The sequence below is a fragment of the Mustela lutreola genome, chromosome 8, assembly GCF_030435805.1.
Source record: "Mustela lutreola isolate mMusLut2 chromosome 8, mMusLut2.pri, whole genome shotgun sequence".
NCBI classification, from domain to species: domain Eukaryota; kingdom Metazoa; phylum Chordata; class Mammalia; order Carnivora; family Mustelidae; genus Mustela; species Mustela lutreola.
Window position 1 is genome coordinate 99,503,378 of NC_081297.1, and position 18,035 is coordinate 99,521,412.

An 18,035-nucleotide genomic window follows, 5' to 3' on the forward strand; every position below is an offset into this window, starting at 1 on the left:
CTCGATCCCAGGACTGAGATCATGACCTGAGCTGAAGGCAGAGGCTTAACCCACTGAGCCACCCAGGCGCCCCTATTTATAAAGATTTAAAAAGTGACGCCTCGGTGGCTCAGTTGGTTGGACAACTGCCTTCGGCTCAGGTCATGATTCCGGACTCCCGGGATCGAGTCCCACATCGGGCTCCCAGCTCCATGGGGAGTCTGCTTCTCCCTCTGACCTTCTTTTCGCTCATGCTCTCTCTCACTGTCTCTCTCTCAATAAATATAAATAAAAATATTTTTTAAAAGATTAAAAAAAAGATTTTATTTATTTGACAGAGACACAGTGAGAGAGGGTACACAAGCAGATAGAGTGGGAGAGGGAAAAGCAGGCTTCTGGCCAGTCAGGAAGCCCAATGCGGCCTGATCCCAGGCGCCCCTATAAAGACTTTTTAAAAGTTTTTATTTATTTGAGAGCAAGAGAGAGCACAAGCAGGGGGAGGAGTAGAGGGAGAAGCAGACTTCCTGCTAAGCAGGGAGCCTGGTAGGGCTTATCCCAGGACCCTGGGATCGTGACCTGAGGTGACCACCAACTCTTAATCAACTGCGCCATCCAGGCACCCCATAAAAAACTTTAAGGTATTTTTCATTTTAATATTTTTCTTGCAGGTATTGACAAACTTGAGCTCAGGTTGGGTTACTTCCCTTTTCCCATCCATAATAAAACAAATTACTTAAATTCTTTAATGTATGTATTACCCTTATTTTCTATACATTATCCTTAAATTGGAGGTATTTAATAAAGATTAGGTTAATGTAACAACAGAAACCAAAGGACAAGTCTATCAAAGAAGTAAGTAAATTGTCTTATTCTCTTAAATTGGGTTATGTGCCCAGCAGCAGCTATCAGTTTAGACCGGGTAAAACACTATGGAATTAGAATTCCTGGTTTCTAATTATTCAGTAGCTGTGTGGCTGGGAAGAAGGCTTTAATATTGCAGCATCTGTAAAATGGGCTTAACTCTGAGGCCTGCCTCTTGCAGTGGTGAATCACTCAGGGTAAGGAACAGCTTTTCAAGCTGGTGGGGTAAGCCTGAAGGTGGAGCAGGTTTGCAAGCCTTCCTTCTGCTTGGGGGTGGGTTGGCTCAAAAGCCAGCTCTCCCCTCCTCTAGTGGACAAACCCGCAGCCACAGCTGACTGGGAACCAAGCAGAGGACCTCGAAGGCTCTCTGCAGACCTTCAGATAAACAGAAAGCAAATCAGAACGGCCCAGCCCTACCACCTACAGCTTCTTTTCTCTTTAAACCTCAGCTGTTCTGGGTGTAAAATGAGCATACATCAGTACTAACCACTTCATAGAGTCGTTTTTGAGGTTTAAAGGAAATATGTATGATCTCTCTTTCTTGCATAGAAAGTTCAGCGATAATGGGTGAAAATATTTTTTTTCTTGGGTAAAATTCTCTTTTCTAAACCCTGTCTTCCTCTTTTAAATGAAACCTCTTCTAAAGCCTGCTCACCTCAGCAGTGGCGGTGAACCTTCGAAACAACCTTTCGGTCAGGATCTCTGCAAGGAAACTAGTATGATTTAAATCAGTTCAGTAACACCAAGGTGTAAATGACTGGTACCCACAGGCGACTTGCAAAAAAAACTTGCATTCTATAAAAGGATTAACCGGAAGGATTTCAGAAAATATGGATTTGGGGGGGGGGGGGATAAGAGGGTGAATAGAATTCCCTGAACCCATCACCTCGACGCAGAAACCATGCCTTGTAGGACTGTAGGAAGGGACAAGGAAAACGCACATTTAATTAATAAGTTCTTGAACCGCAGAACGATTTCACCCCTCACCCCCTTCACCAAGGGGCCTCTGAGATCATAACGACCTTGGCCGTCCTTATCTGAGAAAGAACCTCCGCTAGAGAAGGGGAGAGGGAAGACCGCAGCTCAACTGAATTACCAGAAAGGATGTTTTCATTTGAATAAACTCTACCCGGTTGTTACCTCTCCCCTCTTCTCCCCTAACTTTTACCCTTTTTGGAGGGGCGAGATGCTGGGGTTCAGGACGAGGGGAAACGGCCGCCCGAGGTCCGACGGGCTGGGGGCTCCTCGGCGGGGCGATCTCCACTGCTGCCCGCCGGACTCCCGGGAGGGGCAAGCAAGGAGGGGACAGCGGCGAAAGTTCCCTGTTCTGCTCGGGTCCTCCCCAAAACCCGAGCTAGCGGAGCGGGGGGCGGGTAGCCGGATCACAGAGGACTAGGCAGTTTCCGGCAGGCTGGGGGAGCGTCCCGGGGCACAGCCCGGCCCGACGCAGTGGTCGAAGTGGGCGTTCTGGGCAGCAGACTCTGCTGGGAACCAGCAGGCGCCGAGGAGGGCTGGCCGCACCACCCCCACCTGCGGCCGCGCGGGGAGTGCCCGGACCGCGTGGGCCCAGCCCCGAGCCTCCCGGGGAGGGGCACAGGGGGCAGGGCGGGGCCCCGGGAGGCGGGGTCGCGAGGCGCTCGGAGGCTAAAGCCGCGCCCGGAGGCCGGTGAGGAGGCGGCGGGAGGGGCCGGGAGGGCCGGAGTGAGCGGCGGCCGCAGCTGCAGCAGGACGGCCCGCCGGCGGCTCGGGGCCGCGCGCCGGGAACCTCGCGGGGCGGGCGGGCGCGGCACCCCCTGCCTGGCGGCCTGCGCCTGGCGGGGAGGCGGCCCACGCGTGACGGGACCAGCAGCATGAGCAGCGGCTACAGCAGCCTGGAGGAGGACGCCGAGGACTTCTTCTTCACCGCCAGAACCTCCTTTTTCAGGAGAGCGCCCCAGGGCAAGCCCCGCGCCGGCCAGCAAGTGAGTGGCGGGCGCGGCAGGGTGCTGCAGCGGGCACCAACAGCCCCCGGGATCCCCGAATCCACGTGTATCTGTGGGACGCGCCGGGCATGCCCAAGGGGAAGGAGGAAGGGGGCGCCTAAGAAGGGGCTTCGGACTTTGGGGATCCTGGGGTCGTGCCTGGAGGTCGTGCACGTGGGCGTGCGGGCGTGCGCTAGGGGCGGCCAGGGCGAGGGAAGGAGGTGGGAAGGGCGGGAGGCCGAGGGCCTGCTCCTGCCTTCGGCGCCGGACGGCCTCTGCCGCCCTGCTTTGGACTGCGGGCTGCGGGCGAGCAGTTCTGAGAACGTGGAGGTGTCCCCAGCCACTCCCGGCGTTTCCTCTGCTCCCCGGCTGTCCATGGTCGGGGTCCTGGCCCCGGCCTCCACTGGGAGTCGGTCCACGGACAGGGAACTCCCGAGGGGCTTGGGGACTACGGGGTAGTTTTGGTGACCTGGACTCGGCCACCTTCCGGGTCCAGCACGTTGGGGGTGGGGGTGGGGGCGACCGCAGGCGCTCCCCAGATCTCGGTTGCGGGAGTCCAGGTGGTGCGTTTCCTGCGAAGTCAAGTTTATGAGTGCCTTGGGTGTTTTGCAAACAAGTTCCGGTGCTAGGTAAATACCAGCCGGCGGGAGCGGAGCATTAGACCGTTTTCTTCCTTTTTTGGAGGAAGCTTGCTGTGGGAAGTTATGACTTGGGAAAAGATGAGAAGGGAAGTTTGGGCCGGTTTGGCCGACCCGAACCGACCGTGTTTTCCTGGAAGGCTTTCCTGAAACGGGCCACTTGGGGTGGACTTCTGAGTCCCGCGCGTGAACCCGCGGCCCCTTGGCCCTGGGAGCCGCACCAGGAAGCTCCGCCAGCCCGGCGGTGCTCGCCTCGGATTAGTGCGAGGCTGTAATGGAACAAATTTGTTGCTCTTCAACAACAGGCGCTCACCAAACCGTTGCTATTAGACTTGGTCCTGGAGGCTGGAGGCAAGGAAAATCGTTCAGGGCCGGATGATGAGTTATGGGAGGGGTGAGGACTGAGTAATGTGTCAGGGTTTCCTTGCCAGACCTTTTAAGTTTATTTAACCACTTTCTGAGGTCAAATTTCTTTTTATAATTCGGAAGTTCTAATCTTTTCAACCTCTTAACTTCCAAACCGGAAGGGGGGGGCAGGGGACAGTGAAGGGCGAGAGTGGAAAGTCAAGTGCCCTTATTCAGTAGCAGGTAATTTTGAGTGAAGTTCGGGGCGGCAGCCTGCCCTCTTTATTGTTTCTAAGGCTTAGGGCTGCACTATTTACTAGTCACTTTGAGCGGTGGCTTAGCTTAGGCTGCTGCAACAAATACCGTAGACACGTGATTTAAACACAAATATTTCTCTTAGTTCCGGAGGCTGGAGGTGGATCTCGGTGCCTGGCTGGTGGCTTCGGTTTTGGCAAGGACCCCTTGGCTTGGAGACCGCTGACTCCTTGCAATAACCTCCCATGGAGAAAGGGCTAGCTTTCTTCCACTTACAAGGACACTGATCCCATCGTGGGGGCCGCCCTCATGGCCTCATTCCTTACCTCCCACAGGACCCACCTCCAAATCCTTTGGCATTTAGGGCTTCCTCATACGAGTTTTGGAGTGGGGGTCCACAAACATTCAATTCATAGCGACTGATCCTCTATTTTCCGTAGAGTGTATTTATTTTTTTATTTTTAAAAGATTTTTATTTATTTGACAGAGATCACAAATAGGCAGAGAGGCAGGCGTGGGGGGGGGCGCGGAGCAGGCTCCCTGCTGAGCAGAGAGCCCAATGCAGGACTCGATCCCAGGACTCTGGGATCATAACCTGAGCCGAAGGCACAGGCTTAACCTACTGAGCCACCCAGGCACCCCAGTAGAGTGTATTTTAATGGCATGAGTTTGCTCTAAGGTTTGGAAGGCAGAAATACTCTTCCTCTCTGTCGGTTAGGGAAGAGTTGCTTTTCCTTGTGCTTCTCTCACTTGGTTCTTTTTTTGGCCTCTTCTGTCTTTCTCTACTTTGTATTTTCTCCTGCCACTTCTTTTGCTGTCACCATTTGACTAGAACATGACAGAGGGGGTTGCACTCATTTGAAGTTGATTCCAGAGGTGGCTCTTCTCCAGAAAACTTGCTGGTTCTTAGATTGTCCAGGTGTGTCGGTCCTTCATGAGGGCCAGAATATCCAGGTTAGAATTTCGGGAGAAAGTGTTAGTGCTTTAAAAGAATAAAACCTTTGGGACGCCTGGGTGGCTCAGTTGGTTGGACGACTGCCTTCGGCTCAGGTCATGATCCCGGAGTCCTGGGATCAAGTCCCGCATCCGACTCCCAGCTCTATGGGGAGTCTGCTTCTCTCTCTGACCTTCTCCTCGTTCATGCTCTCTCTCACTGTCTCTCTCTCAAGTAAATAAATAAAATCTTTAAAAAAAAAAAAAATCTCCCATTTAAAAAAGAATAAAACCTTGGATTGCCTGGGTGGCTTAGTGGGTTGAAGCCTCTTCCTTCGGCTCGGGTGGTGATCCCAGGGTCCTGGAATGGAGCCCCACATCGGGCTCTCTGCTCAGCGGGGAGCCTGCTTCCCTTCCTCTCTCTCTGCTTGTGTCTCTGCCTACTTGTGATCTTTCTCTCTCTGTGTCAAATAAATAAATAAGTAATCTTAAAAAAAAAAATAAAACCTCCCCCCACCCCGGGGTTGAGATATACAGTGTTTCTGTTCATTAATCTAGCATATATATTATATAATGTAATTTATTTCACTTTCAGAATGAGCTTAACATTAATATGTATTTTGGAGTATTGTGGTGAAAGTCAGGACAGTAAGACCTAGTTCTTGACTTGAAGGACTTGTTCTCTATATTCTGAAGCATTATTGCCTGTGTATTCCCTCTCCTAATATAATACACGCAAGGTGCTGAGTTATGGGACTTATTTGCCAGTTGGCCACAGCATTTGAAACTGAATTTTATTTTTTTAAGATTTTACTTATTTATGTGACAGAGATTACAGGTGGTCAGGTGGAGGGGTGGGGGCGGCAAACAGACTCCCTGCTGAGCAGAGAGGCCTATGCAGGGCTGGATCCCAGGACCCTGAGATCATAACCTGAGCCAAAGGCAGTGGCTTAACCCGCTGAGCCACCCAGGTGCCCCTGAAACTGAATTTTTGTGAGCATTTTGGTTAAATTGACTGAATGAGTGTGTTAAATTCCGGATGAGATTTGTGAGTTAAAGAAGTAAAACTTAAAATATAAAGCAAGGCATCCTAAGCATAGAACATTTTTTTTTACCTTAGGTTGGATAACAGATAAGCCTTTTTCATTTTATTTATTTTCTTTATATTATTATATTATTACTTTATATTTCTTTGTATTGTATTTTATAGTGGGACATACCCCCAGTGGGACTTGAAGTCATGACTCTGAGATCAAGAGCCAGCCAGCCCTGCCTTTCTCATTTTATTATGCTGGTGATTTTTTTTTTTTTTTAATTTTTTATTTTTTATAAACATATATTTTTATCCCCAGGGGTACAGGTTATGCTGGTGATTTTAAGAATAAGATAGGTATTTTTAACAAAGCATAAAAGTGAAATTTATCCTTTCTCTAGAAAGGTGGAAAGAAATGTTGCCATAAGGATCTATTATTGATCACAGTAAAGGTTTTTTTTTTTTTTTTTTTTGGTGCTGAACCACCTGGTGAAAAAGCCAGGAAAAATTCAGTTTGTAGGACTCCTGAAAATATCCAGAGATAGCAAGATGTTTTTGGTAAATGCAGGATGGAGAAAAAGGGGGAGTGGGATGAGGAATTTTTCTTCTCTTGACAGGCAAAGGAACATAGCCCAACTTCTTTCTGTCTCCCAACAAAAACGAAAATCCTATGGATATAAAGAAAATGTTACCGTTTTCTTCCTTGTGTTGGTACCCTCTTTAAAAAAAAAAAAAAATAAAAAGGCTTAAAAACCTGTCTGGAGAGTAGAAACAGCAGTGAGAGGTGGCCTTTTTTGGTGGCAGTTTGATGACCTGTTTATTGCTGTATCCCTGGGGCGTCCATTGGTACTGGACACAAAGTGATTGCTGAGTGAATGTTAGTTGTATGAATGAATGCTTTCCTGGTTTGGTAATAATTGGCTCATTGCAAGTTTTTCAGATGTACCCTATCTAATGAGTCTCCCTAGAGCCCCCTGGAAAATTAACTTAAGGAAAGGTAAGGCCTTGTTAAGTGTGTCACTGAAGGGCCCACGTACTTTGCTTTTGGTTAATTCTCAGCCCCACCCCCCCAAATTATTTCTTCTTTATTTGTTTCCTTTAAATTTTTTTTTTTTTTTTTTTTTGAGAGAAAGAGCACATGCACCTGTGTGTCCCAGGAAGGGGTAGGGTAGAGGGAGAGAGAATCTTAAGCAGAAAATAACACAGAGGACATGGGGAGATGGAGAGGAGAAGGGAGTTGGGGGAAATTGGAGGGGGAGACGAACCATGAGAGACTGGACTCTGAAAAACAATCTGAGGGTTTTTCAGGGGCCAGGGGTGGGAGGTTGGGTGAGCCTACTGGTAGGTATTAAGGAGGGCATAAACAATGAATTCTGCAACACTGAAAATAAATTAAAAAAAAATAAGATCTTAAGCAGACTCCACTCTCAGAGGGAAGGGCACTCCAGACCTGATCTCACAACTCTGAGATGACCTGACCTGAAAGCAGGGGTCAGACGCTTTATCAACAGAGCCACCCAGGTGCCCCCCCCCCCCCCATTTAAAAAATCTGATTTTCTCTTTGCAAATATGGACATCTGTAATTCAGGATTTTCTTAAAAGGTTGACCCTCTATTCTGCACATATGTTTGTTACAGTGTTCTTAATTCCTGCTTGTGGATCCACTGTTGTTTCATGTAGAGCGGAGAATGGGCAGCTCTGTAATTTATAATTCTCCTTTTCTACACATTCAGACTTCCGAGAGTAGGAATGAACTGAAATTACTAATATGGTCTGTTGGAACTATCTTACTTCATAGCTAAGGTAATCCCTTTTCTTTCTGAGCCTTGGCTAGTTAACAGGAATAAGGAAATGAGACACACTTTTTGCTTTAGCAGTAGAATAGCCAAGAATTCTTTTTTTTTTTTTTTTTAAATATTTTATTTATTCACTTGAGCGAGGGAGCAAGTGAGAGAGAGAGTATGAGTTGTGGGGACTGGTAGGGGCAGAGGGAGAAGCAGACTCCCTGCTGAGCAGGGAGCCCAGTGCCAGGCTTGATCTCACCTGGGATCATGACTCCAACTGAAGGAGACGCTTAACTGAGCCACCCAGGTGCCCTGAACAGTCCAAGAAGTCTTAAAATTGTCTTCGTACCACTCACACTTCCGAAAGAGTTATACTGAAGACTTGTTTAATAAGGAAAGCCTATATGAGTCCACATAACAGGTCTCGAGTTCGCCCTATGGGTAATTTCCTTACTATAATTTTTTTTTAAACATTTTATTTGACAGAGATCACAAGTAGGCAGAGAGGCAGGCAGAGAGAGGAGGAAGCAGGCTCCCTGGGACCATGACTTGAGCCCAAGGCAGAGGCTTTAACGCATGGAGCCACGGAGGTGCCCCTTTCCTTACTATAATGTAAATATTTTTCTGACTTGCAGTTTGGTGCTGTGTCTTGCTGCTAGAATCAACAGTAAGAAGTTGCACTGTTTTATTCAGTGTGTCCATTAGATGCTTTGGCAATAAATCACTGGGAGTAAAAGAACAGTGATTTAGGGGTGCCTGGGTGACTCAGTGGGTTAAAGCCTCTGTCTTTGGCTTGGGTCATGATCTCAGGGTCCTGGGATCAAGCCCTACATTGGGCTCTCTGCTCAGCAGGGAGCCTGCTTCCTCTCTCTCTCTCTGCCTGCTTCTCTGCGTACTTGTGATCTCTGTCTGTCAAACAAATAAATAAAATCTTTAAAAGAAAAGAAAAGAAAAGAACTCTGCCTTTGGCTCAGGTCATGATCTCAGGGTCCTGGGATCAAGCCCCACATTGGGCTCTCTGCTCAGCGGGGAGCCTGTGTCTCCTTTCTCTGCTGGCCCTCTCTGCCTGTTTGTGATCTCTGTCAAATAAGTAAATTAAAAAACAAAAACAAAAACAAAAACTTAAGGGATACAAACAGGCCAGTTTAGCCAAAATACATTATACAACAGCAACTCTTTCGCACGCATCTTTCCCCTATCTTCTGTCATTTCACCATTGCTTCTGAAGAGCACCCCTCTTCCCAGATAATGGTGCTCAGCCAAATCAGAAGTGAAAAGCAAGCCTCAAACCAGGACAGGACATCAAAAGATAGTTACTTATGTGGGCAACTGGGCACGGGGTTGAGGGACAAGAACTGATGCTCAGGGCTGAGTTACGGACCAAGCATTTGGTCTGCCTCATTTTTCTTCTCCCAGAAAATGATTGTTTACAGTATGACATGCACTGACTGCCAAAGGAAGTCTAAAAAGAATAAGCACATTATTGGGTATTTTTAGCTTCTCTTTTCATAAATGTTTTGTGTCACTGCTTTCCAAATAATTCTAAATCTTGCAAGTTAGCCAGAAGAAGAAACCGGGTAGAGATGTATTGTTCATTTAAGAGGTGACTAATTTTCTCTTGAAGTTGAGTTAAAAGAATGTGTCTTTGTGAGTTCTGCTCACACAAACACAAAATTCCAATGGATTAATAGGTACCGTGTAAAAACAGAATTTATCAGACATGAAGATGAAATGTGCAAATCACCGCATACCAGGCAAAAGGACTGGTAGGAATGTTTGCTTTCAACATCGGGATCAAAACTGAATGCAAGAGTTAGTACAATCAAAATACCTTTGAGGTTTTTAAATCACTACTTTTTTTTTTTTTTTTTTAAGATTTATTTATTTATTTGACAGACAAAGATCACAAGTAGGCAGAGAGGCAGGCAGAGAGAGAGAGGAGGAAGCAGGCTCCCTTCTGAGCAGAGTGCCCAGTGTGGGGATGTGGGGCTCCATCCCAGGACCCCGGGACCATGACCTGAGCAGAAGGCAGAGGCTTTAACCCACTGAGCTACCCAGGTGCCCCTGGCCTGTTTGTATCCTTGTTTCATTGAAGAGCTCTATATAGTGCCTAGGAAGAGGTTTAATTCATCTTCTTCTTCTTCTTTTTTTTTTTTTTTTTAAGGTTTGTTTTATTCATTTGACCGAGGGAGAGACAATGAGAGAGGGAACACTAGTAGGAGAGTGGAAGAGGGGGAAGCAGGCTTCCTGCTGAACAGGGAGCCCGATGCCAGACATGAGCTGAAGGCTGACGCTTAACGGACTGAGCCACCCAGGCACCCCAAGAAGTTTAGTTCTAAGCAAGCCTTAGCAATGTGACAAGGCGCTGCTGCTTGTTCGCTCTCTGATACACCTTACAAAATAACCACATGCGATGAGGACTGTAGTCCTACCAGCCTCACTTTTTTTCAAGATCCACGTGGTTCCCCATTGCAGAACCTTACCCTGGGATTGCTGCCATCCATTCTCCTTCCCATGTTAATCTGCCTCTCCCCTCGGAGAGGTCTTTCTGAGCCACCAGTCTGAAGTAGGTACCCCTCCCCTCTTAAAGCCCTCTGCTCTTTCCTTTCATAGCAAAGATGATAATATGTTGTTCTGTTTAGTTTAACGAGGGCAGAGACTCCCGGGAGCACATAAAATAAATGCTCCATGCTTGGTGTGTGAAGGAATGAAAGCTTACTAATTTTGGATGGAAGTTGCTATACAAATTAACACAAATTTTCCCCCTCTCCCAACTAGACCATAAGCCTCCGTGGTATCTTACACATTAGTGTCATTTAAAAATAAATGATATTGGTAATAGGTGTTATTACTAGTTTATGTATAATTCACTTCATGTATTTCCCCCTTATTTTAAGAAAGCCTGTCATTCATTTATTCAGTAATTTACTGAATTTATTTTATAAACAATTTATTTCTGCTATGAAGGAAAGAGCAGAGCATTTTTGTAAAGCATTTGTTTTTATGTATTAGAGTGTGGGAGAGTGCCCATGCGTGCAGGGGGGAGGGGTAGAGGCAGAGGGAGGAGACTCCCTGCTGAGCAGGGAGCCTGAGGAGGGGCCCAGTGCGGGGCTTGATCGCAAAACTCTGAGATCTTTTTTTTTTTTTTTTTAATTTTAATATTTTATTTATTTATTTGACAGACAGAGATCACAAGTAGGCAGAGGCAGGCAGAGAGAGAGAGGAGGAAGCAGGCTCCCTGCTGAGCAGAGAGCCCGATGCGGGACTCGATCCCAGGACCCTGAGATCATGACCCAGGCCGAAGGCAGAGGCTTTAACTCACTGAGCCACCCAGGCGCCCCAAAACTCTGAGATCTTGACCTAAACCAGAGACAGACACTTTACCCATGGAGCCACCCAGGTTCCTGGAGAGCAAAGGGCATTAAGAGGGGGAGGAGTGCCTACTTTGTTTTGTCTTAGTTTTATTTTATTTTATTTTTTATTTTTATTTTTTAAGATTTTATTTATTCATTTGACAGACAGAGATCACAAGTAGGCAGAGAGGCAGGCAGAGAGAGAGGAGGAAGCAAGCAGGCTTCCCGCTGATCAGAGAGCCCGGTGCGGGGCTCGATCCCAGAACCCTGGGATCATGGCCTGAGCCAAAGGCAGAGGCTTTAACCCACTGAGCCACCTAGGCCCCCTTAGTTTTATTTTTTAAAAGATTTTATTTTATTTATTTATTTTAAAGATTTTATTTATTTATTTGACAGAGATCACAAGTAGGTAAGTAGGCAGAGAGGCAGGCAGAGAGAGAGGGGGAAGCAGGCTCCCAGTTGAGCAGAGAGCCTGATGGGGTGGGGCTCGATCCCAGGCCCCTGAGATCATGATTGGAGCTGAAGACCAAGGCTTAACCCACTGAGCCACCCAGGTGCCCCTAAAGATTTTGTTTAATCTCTGTACCCAATTCGGGGCTTGAACTCAAAATCCTGAGATCAGGGGCGCCTGGGTGGTTCAGTGGGTTAAGCTCAGGTCATGGTCTGGGGTCCTGGGATCAAACCCAGCATCAGGCTCTCTGCTCACCGGGGAGCCTGCTTCCTCCTCTCTTTCTGCCTGCCTCTCTGCCTACTTGTGATCTCTGTCTGTCAAATAAATAAATAAAAATCTTTAAAAAAAAAGAATCCCGAGATCAGGAATCACACACTCCACCGACTGGGCCATCAGATGCCCCCATTTAGTAATATTTTTTAAAAGCTTACCAACTAGGGCGCCTGGGTGGCTCGGTGGGTAAAGCCGCTGCCTTCGGCTCAGGTCATGATCTCAGGGTCCTGGGATCGAGTCCCGCATCGGGCTCTCTGCTCAGCGGGGAGCCTGCTTCCTCCTCTCTCTGCCTGCCTCTCTGCTTACTTGTAATTTCTCTCTGTCAAATAAATAAATAAAATCTTTAAAAAAAAAATAAAAAAATATAAGCTTACCAACTAGACAGCTCTCTAATTTTTCTTAAAGAACTTGCTCCTTTAGTACAAAGGAAACCCGTACGTGTTGATGGTTTTTCAGGGAACCACGTCTATTGTGTAGATAGAGTGTGGTAAAGCTATACATCTGTTTGGATGGAAAGTTTACTGAGAAGTTGTATTCCTGTAAAACAAGTCACATTTTTCCTGTTGACATTTGTCCAGAAACTATAGATGATTGTGTTCCACAGAAACCTCATCATCCTCAAGGATATGAGATGCATTAAACAGAGTTAATGTTAATACCACTAATCCGACCTTAACCACTCTTTTGAATGAAGTTAGTTTTCTGGGTTTTTCTTCACTACTACTACTACTTCTTCTTCTTCTTCTTTTTTTTTTTTATATTTTATTTATTTATTTGACAGAGATGGAGAGCACAAGCAGGCAGAGCTGCAGCAGAGGAAGAGGGAAAAGCAAGCTCTCTGATGCGCAGGGAGCCCTATATAGGGCTCCATCCCAGGACCCTGGGATCATGACTTGAGCCAAAGGCAGCCACTTAACTGACTGAGCCACTCAGGTGCCCCCCAGGATTTTCTTTTTTTTTTTAACAGTTTTTTTTTTTTTTTTTTTAAGATTTTATTTACTTATTTGACAGAGAGAAATCACAAGTAGATGGAGAGGCAGGCAGAGAGAGAGAGAGGGAAGCAGGCTCCCTGCTAAGCAGAGAGAGCCCGATGGGGGACTCGATCCCAGGACCCTGAGATCATGACCTGAGCCACCCAGGCGCCCCCCCCCCGGCCCGGATTTTCTTAATAGTTAACACTCGTTTGGGTATCTGTGGCTAATAAAATGATTTTTTTAAATTTTTTCTTTTTTTTTAAATTTTTTTTATTTTTATTTTTTTATTTTTTATTTTTTTTTTAAACATTTTATTTATTTATTTGACAGAGAGAAATCACAAGTAGATGGAGAGGCAGGCAGAGAGAGAGGGAAGCAGGCTCTCTGCTGAGCAGAGAGCCCGATGCGGGACTCGATCCCAGGACTCTGAGATCACGACCTGAGCTGAAGGCAGCGGCTTAACCCACTGAGCCACCCAGGCGCCCTTTTTTTTTTTTTTTTAAAGATTTTATTTATTTATTTGACAGAGAGATATCACAAGTAGACGGAGAGGCAGGCAGAGAGAGAGAGAGAGAGGGAAGCAGGCTCCCTGCTGAGCAGAGAGCCCAATGCCGAAGGCAGCGGCTTAACCCACTGAGCCACCCAGGCGCCCTAATTTTTTCTTTTTTAATGGATAGGGCCAGAGATGCAGTAGGATGTCCAAGCCCATGATCAATGATTAAAATGCATGTAAAAATGTTGTGAATGGAAGAGATCATCTGCCCTAGATTTATTTTAGTATGCGTGAGAGAGCCCACATGCAAGTGGGGGGAGGGGCAGAGGGCGAGAATCTTCAAGATAAGTCCTGCTGAGGAGGCCACTTGGATCTCACGACTCATGATATCATGATCTGAACTGAAACCAAGTCGGATGCTTAACCTACTGTGCCACTCAGGCGCCCCTAGAAGAGCCCATCATTCTAAAGCAGGACTGCCCAGTATGGGAGTTCCTGGCCACGTGTGGTTGTTGAGCACTTGAAATGTGGCTGGCCTGAATTGAGAGGTGCTGTAAGTATGAAATACACACTGGATTTCCAAGACAAAGGAAGAAAACATAAACTATTACCGGAGTGCTTGTTTACTATTGCTTATATGTTGAAACAATATTTGGGATATGCTGAGCTGAATAAAATTAAGTTTTACCTGTTTATTTTTTAACATGGGTACAGGAAAATTTAAAATTACATAGGCAGTTCACATTCTGTTTTCTGCTGGACAGTGCTGTTTGCTAGGGGCTTCGATCTCCATCCTCTGGTGGCTGCAGAGGGACAGACCGCTTGCCAGCCAGGCACCCGGGGAAGATTTTTCTTCATAAAGAGGAACTTGCCCTTTACTGTTGGGAATGGTTTTTCAGCCCCTCTTGGGTCATGTATACTAGCATTTTGAGGTTGTGAAACCCGTGTGTGGGGAACTTCCCTTTTATCTGACCAATGAGCTGATAGATAACCTGTCCTAAAGGCATTTCAAATTGCAACCCTGCCTTAAGTTTACAGAGAATGGGGTTCATTAATTCATAGAGTACTAACACAGCAAGAGTAATACACCTTTTATAGAATGTAATTGCTAACTGCTGCTACATGATTCAGTCAGCTAAGAATAATTTACTAATTATATACTGCAGCACTCAGTTTTTTTTTTCCCCAGATGCTAAAGTGAGATAATTGGAGGAGGAAGAAGGATGAATTTGGGAATTGGAATCCAGAAGAATTGATTGAGAAGATATGGATTTAAAAGGTTTTAGAATGCAGCCAGCACAGAGTTTTTCATGAAATTAATGAGGTCTAGACAATGTGTGTGTTAAGATAGTAAGGTAGTTTTCTAAATTCATTCCCATGGAATATTCCATTAAATTTTTTAGAATTGTTTCCTAGTGTTTTCATTTGTCCTTCCTTTTTAAAAAAATAATGAATACCCCCAGTGTGGGGCTAGAACTCCTGACTCCGAGATAAGGAGTTGCATACTATGGACCAGCCAGGTGCCCCTCATTTGTGCTTTTACATGCATTATAATCCTACTGATTTTCACAATCCCCATTAAAAAAAGTTGCGGTAAAATACACCTAACCTAAAATTTGCCATCTAGACAGTTGTTCGGGTAAACCATTTTGAAGTGTTCAGTGGTATAAAGTATCTTTTCATTTTAGTGTCTCCAGTTGCCAGAACTTTTTCATCTTGGAAACCGAAATTCTGTCTCCATTAAACTGCACCCCCACCCCCATACTCCTGGCAGTCAGCCTTCTATTTTCTGTTTCTAAGCATTTGACTAGTCTAGATAGCTCATATAAGTGAAATCATACACTAGTAGTTTTTGCCTTTTTGTGACTGCCTTATTTCACTTAGCACAATGTCCTTAAGGTTCATCTGTGCTATTCCATTTGTTAGAATGTCCTTCCTTTTTTTTTTTTTTTTAAGATTTTATTTATTTATTTGACAGAGATCACAAGTAGGCAGAGAGACCCTCAGAGAGAGAGAGAGAGAGGAGGAAGCAGGCTTCCCGCTGAGCAGAGAGTCTGATGTGGGGCTCCATCCCGGGACCTTGGGATCATGACCTGAGCCGAAGGTAGAGGCTTTAACCCACTGAGCCACCTAGGCACTCCTAAAATCCCCTTCCTTCAATGGAATATTCCGTTATATGTATATACCACATTATGCTTATCCATTTGTCAGTTGGTGGCTAATTGGGTGCTTCCACCTCCTGGCTATTGTGAATGATGCTGCAGTCAACATGGGTGTACAGATAGCTCTTAGAGACCCTGCTTTCAATTCTTTCGGGTACATCTATACCCACAGATGGCATTGCTGAATCATACAGTAGTTATATTTTTAATTTTTTTAAGGAATTCTGTCCTGATAAATTTGAATCTTGCTATTTAGATTTAGGATTAATGAGCTCTTTCTGAGTGATTGATTACAGCTAGCCCAGCTATCATTTTCATGTTTGCCTTGGATTTCATTGAATAGGCATTATTTTCTAAATTTTGGAACACTGAGATGTTCCTGATTTTTTTTTTCTTTTTCTTTTTTGCTGCTATGCATAACAGTGTAGTGAATGTTTTGAGGGAGAGACTTTCCCAATATGGATTAACCTCAGGATAGATGTACAGAATGGAATTCTACTTAAGCAATGATGGTTTGGCCATTTTTATACCTGTTTGTTCTCTTGTACTAATTGAAGGCTGCATTTTTAACTAGTTTCATTGTGCCCTTAGCTCCATTTTGGTGTAGTCATTAAAACAGAGGGAAAACTGGGACCCCTGGCAGCCTCAGTGAGTAGAACATGCCACTCTTTTTTTTTTTTTTTTTTTAAAGATTTTATTTATTTATTTGACAGAGAGAAATCACAAGTAGATGGAGAGGCAGGCAGAGAGAGAGAGAGGGAAGCAGGCTCTCCGCTGAGCAGAGAGCCCGATGCGGGACTCGATCCCAGGACTCTGAGATCATGACCTGAGCCGAAGGCAGCGGCTTAACCCACTGAGCCACCCAGGCGCCCGAACATGCCACTCTTCTTTCTCTTCTTTTTTATTATTTTTTATTTCATCTCTTGCTTGCAATCTCGGTTTGTAAGTTCAAGAAGCCTCACTTTGGGCCTAGAGTTTACTTAAAAAACAGGAAAAGCTTTGTAAAGGTACCTTGTTGTTAGTTAATTGCATTCCTTTAAGCAGTAAATTTAATATTTTTCTGCACTTCTAAGTGATCTTCCTCTTAGTATGAGCATTGTTCATGGCCTTTGACCATTTGCGAGGTAGGCAGGAAGTCTCCAGAGAGCCTGTTCTTGAGTCTTGTGCACATTTAGCTGGGTAGATGGTTCTCCTTTTTTTGTGGTCAGCTAAACTTCAGGTTATTTTTGACTTACTGTGTTTGTTCCAAAGGGACATTACATATTCTGGCATTTTGAAATACTTTAGCATGTGTCTCGGGCTGACATCATTGAAACTTGGAGTGCAAAAACAAACAGCAAACCAAACAAACCAACCCCCCCAAAACAAAACTAAACACAAAACCACTTAACTTCTATAATTATGACACAGGAAACCATTACTAAGAAAGCATCAGTGTCCTATGAATACACTAGAATTACAGAGGGTGGGAGCTGGGTGATACATCTTTAACCATGTTTAAACAGCCACTTTTTGCTTTTTTTATCTTTGAATTTCAATTTATTTATTTATTTAGAATTTCAGTAAATTTAGTGCTAGTGTTCCAACCACCCTGGTAGATAGAATTCAGAACTATATAAATAGACCAGGTATTGAAAAAAGGATTGTAGGACAAACTACTAAAAACCCCACCTACCAAAAAGGACTTTTATAGTGTTTACTTATAAGCTTCTTGTCTTTTGTTGAAACATTGCAATTAGATGGAATTTGGCATCGATACTTTTTAAGTCTTGGCCGTGTCAAAAATTTTTGCTTAATCTCTTATAATCTGATTAACTCCTACTCCTTGCTTTCATTTAATTTTTTTCTTCAGGATATTTTAAATAAGTGAATCTTCTAAAGAGATGTAAGAAATTATTTCTGACTTTAGATAGATCATGAGCCCTCCTTCATCCTCCTATTCTTAGACAACTCAAGTTTACTGTGAAAATTTCTTATAAATGCTTGTTTTGAGGACTCCTTTTCGGTACTTTGCCAGTGAAGTCATGGAAATTTATGTGTATCTGGTCACAGTTCTCAAACAGCAAACCAAAAACTGAAAGATTTGCATGAAAATAGAAAAATAGCTGTATGCATTACATATGAAGAAAAAAATACCAATACTAATAAAATGAAGTTTAGCATTCCACAGTGTTTTACAGTTTAGGGAGCGTTCCAAGGGACTTAAAATGCAGTTGATTTATTTGGACTCTAATTTCAGTGGAACTTCGAGATAAGAAATTAAACCAACACAAGTTTTATCGCTGTAGACTTTCTGCAGATTTCAGGTTTTAATGGCATCGCAGAGGTGAATTCAGGGATATTTGACTGGAGTCCGTCATTTCCCAGCTATGGGAAAATGTAAATATTATGTAGGTGGTTTAAAGAAACAATAATATTACTTGTGTCCATTTAAGGTCTGTTTCTGTTTGTTTAAACAGGCTTGTGGATCGCTTTTTCTTGCCAGTTTTCCTTTGGGGGGAAGTTACTGCCCTTTCAGATCTCTCTGAAGTTTGAAAATT

At 44.8% G+C, this 18,035-nt stretch overlaps 2 protein-coding genes across 2 annotated transcripts in view; one reads left to right on the forward strand and one right to left on the reverse strand.

Annotated features, from left to right (window-relative positions):
- Positions 1–2,194: 2,194 nt before the first annotated feature.
- LOC131839812 (atherin-like) lies at positions 2,195–2,692 on the reverse strand. Its single transcript, XM_059187526.1, has one exon. The coding sequence runs from the start codon at positions 2,690–2,692 to the stop codon at positions 2,195–2,197; it is 498 nt and encodes a 165-aa protein (XP_059043509.1).
- The window catches only part of RASSF3 (Ras association domain family member 3), a 77,915-nt gene continuing 62,395 nt past the window's right edge, over positions 2,516–18,035 (forward strand). The window contains exon 1 of the mRNA XM_059186228.1: positions 2,516–2,801. Within this exon, the coding sequence (XP_059042211.1) occupies positions 2,691–2,801 (111 nt within the window). The 5' untranslated portion in view covers positions 2,516–2,690. The remainder of the gene's footprint in view (positions 2,802–18,035) is intronic.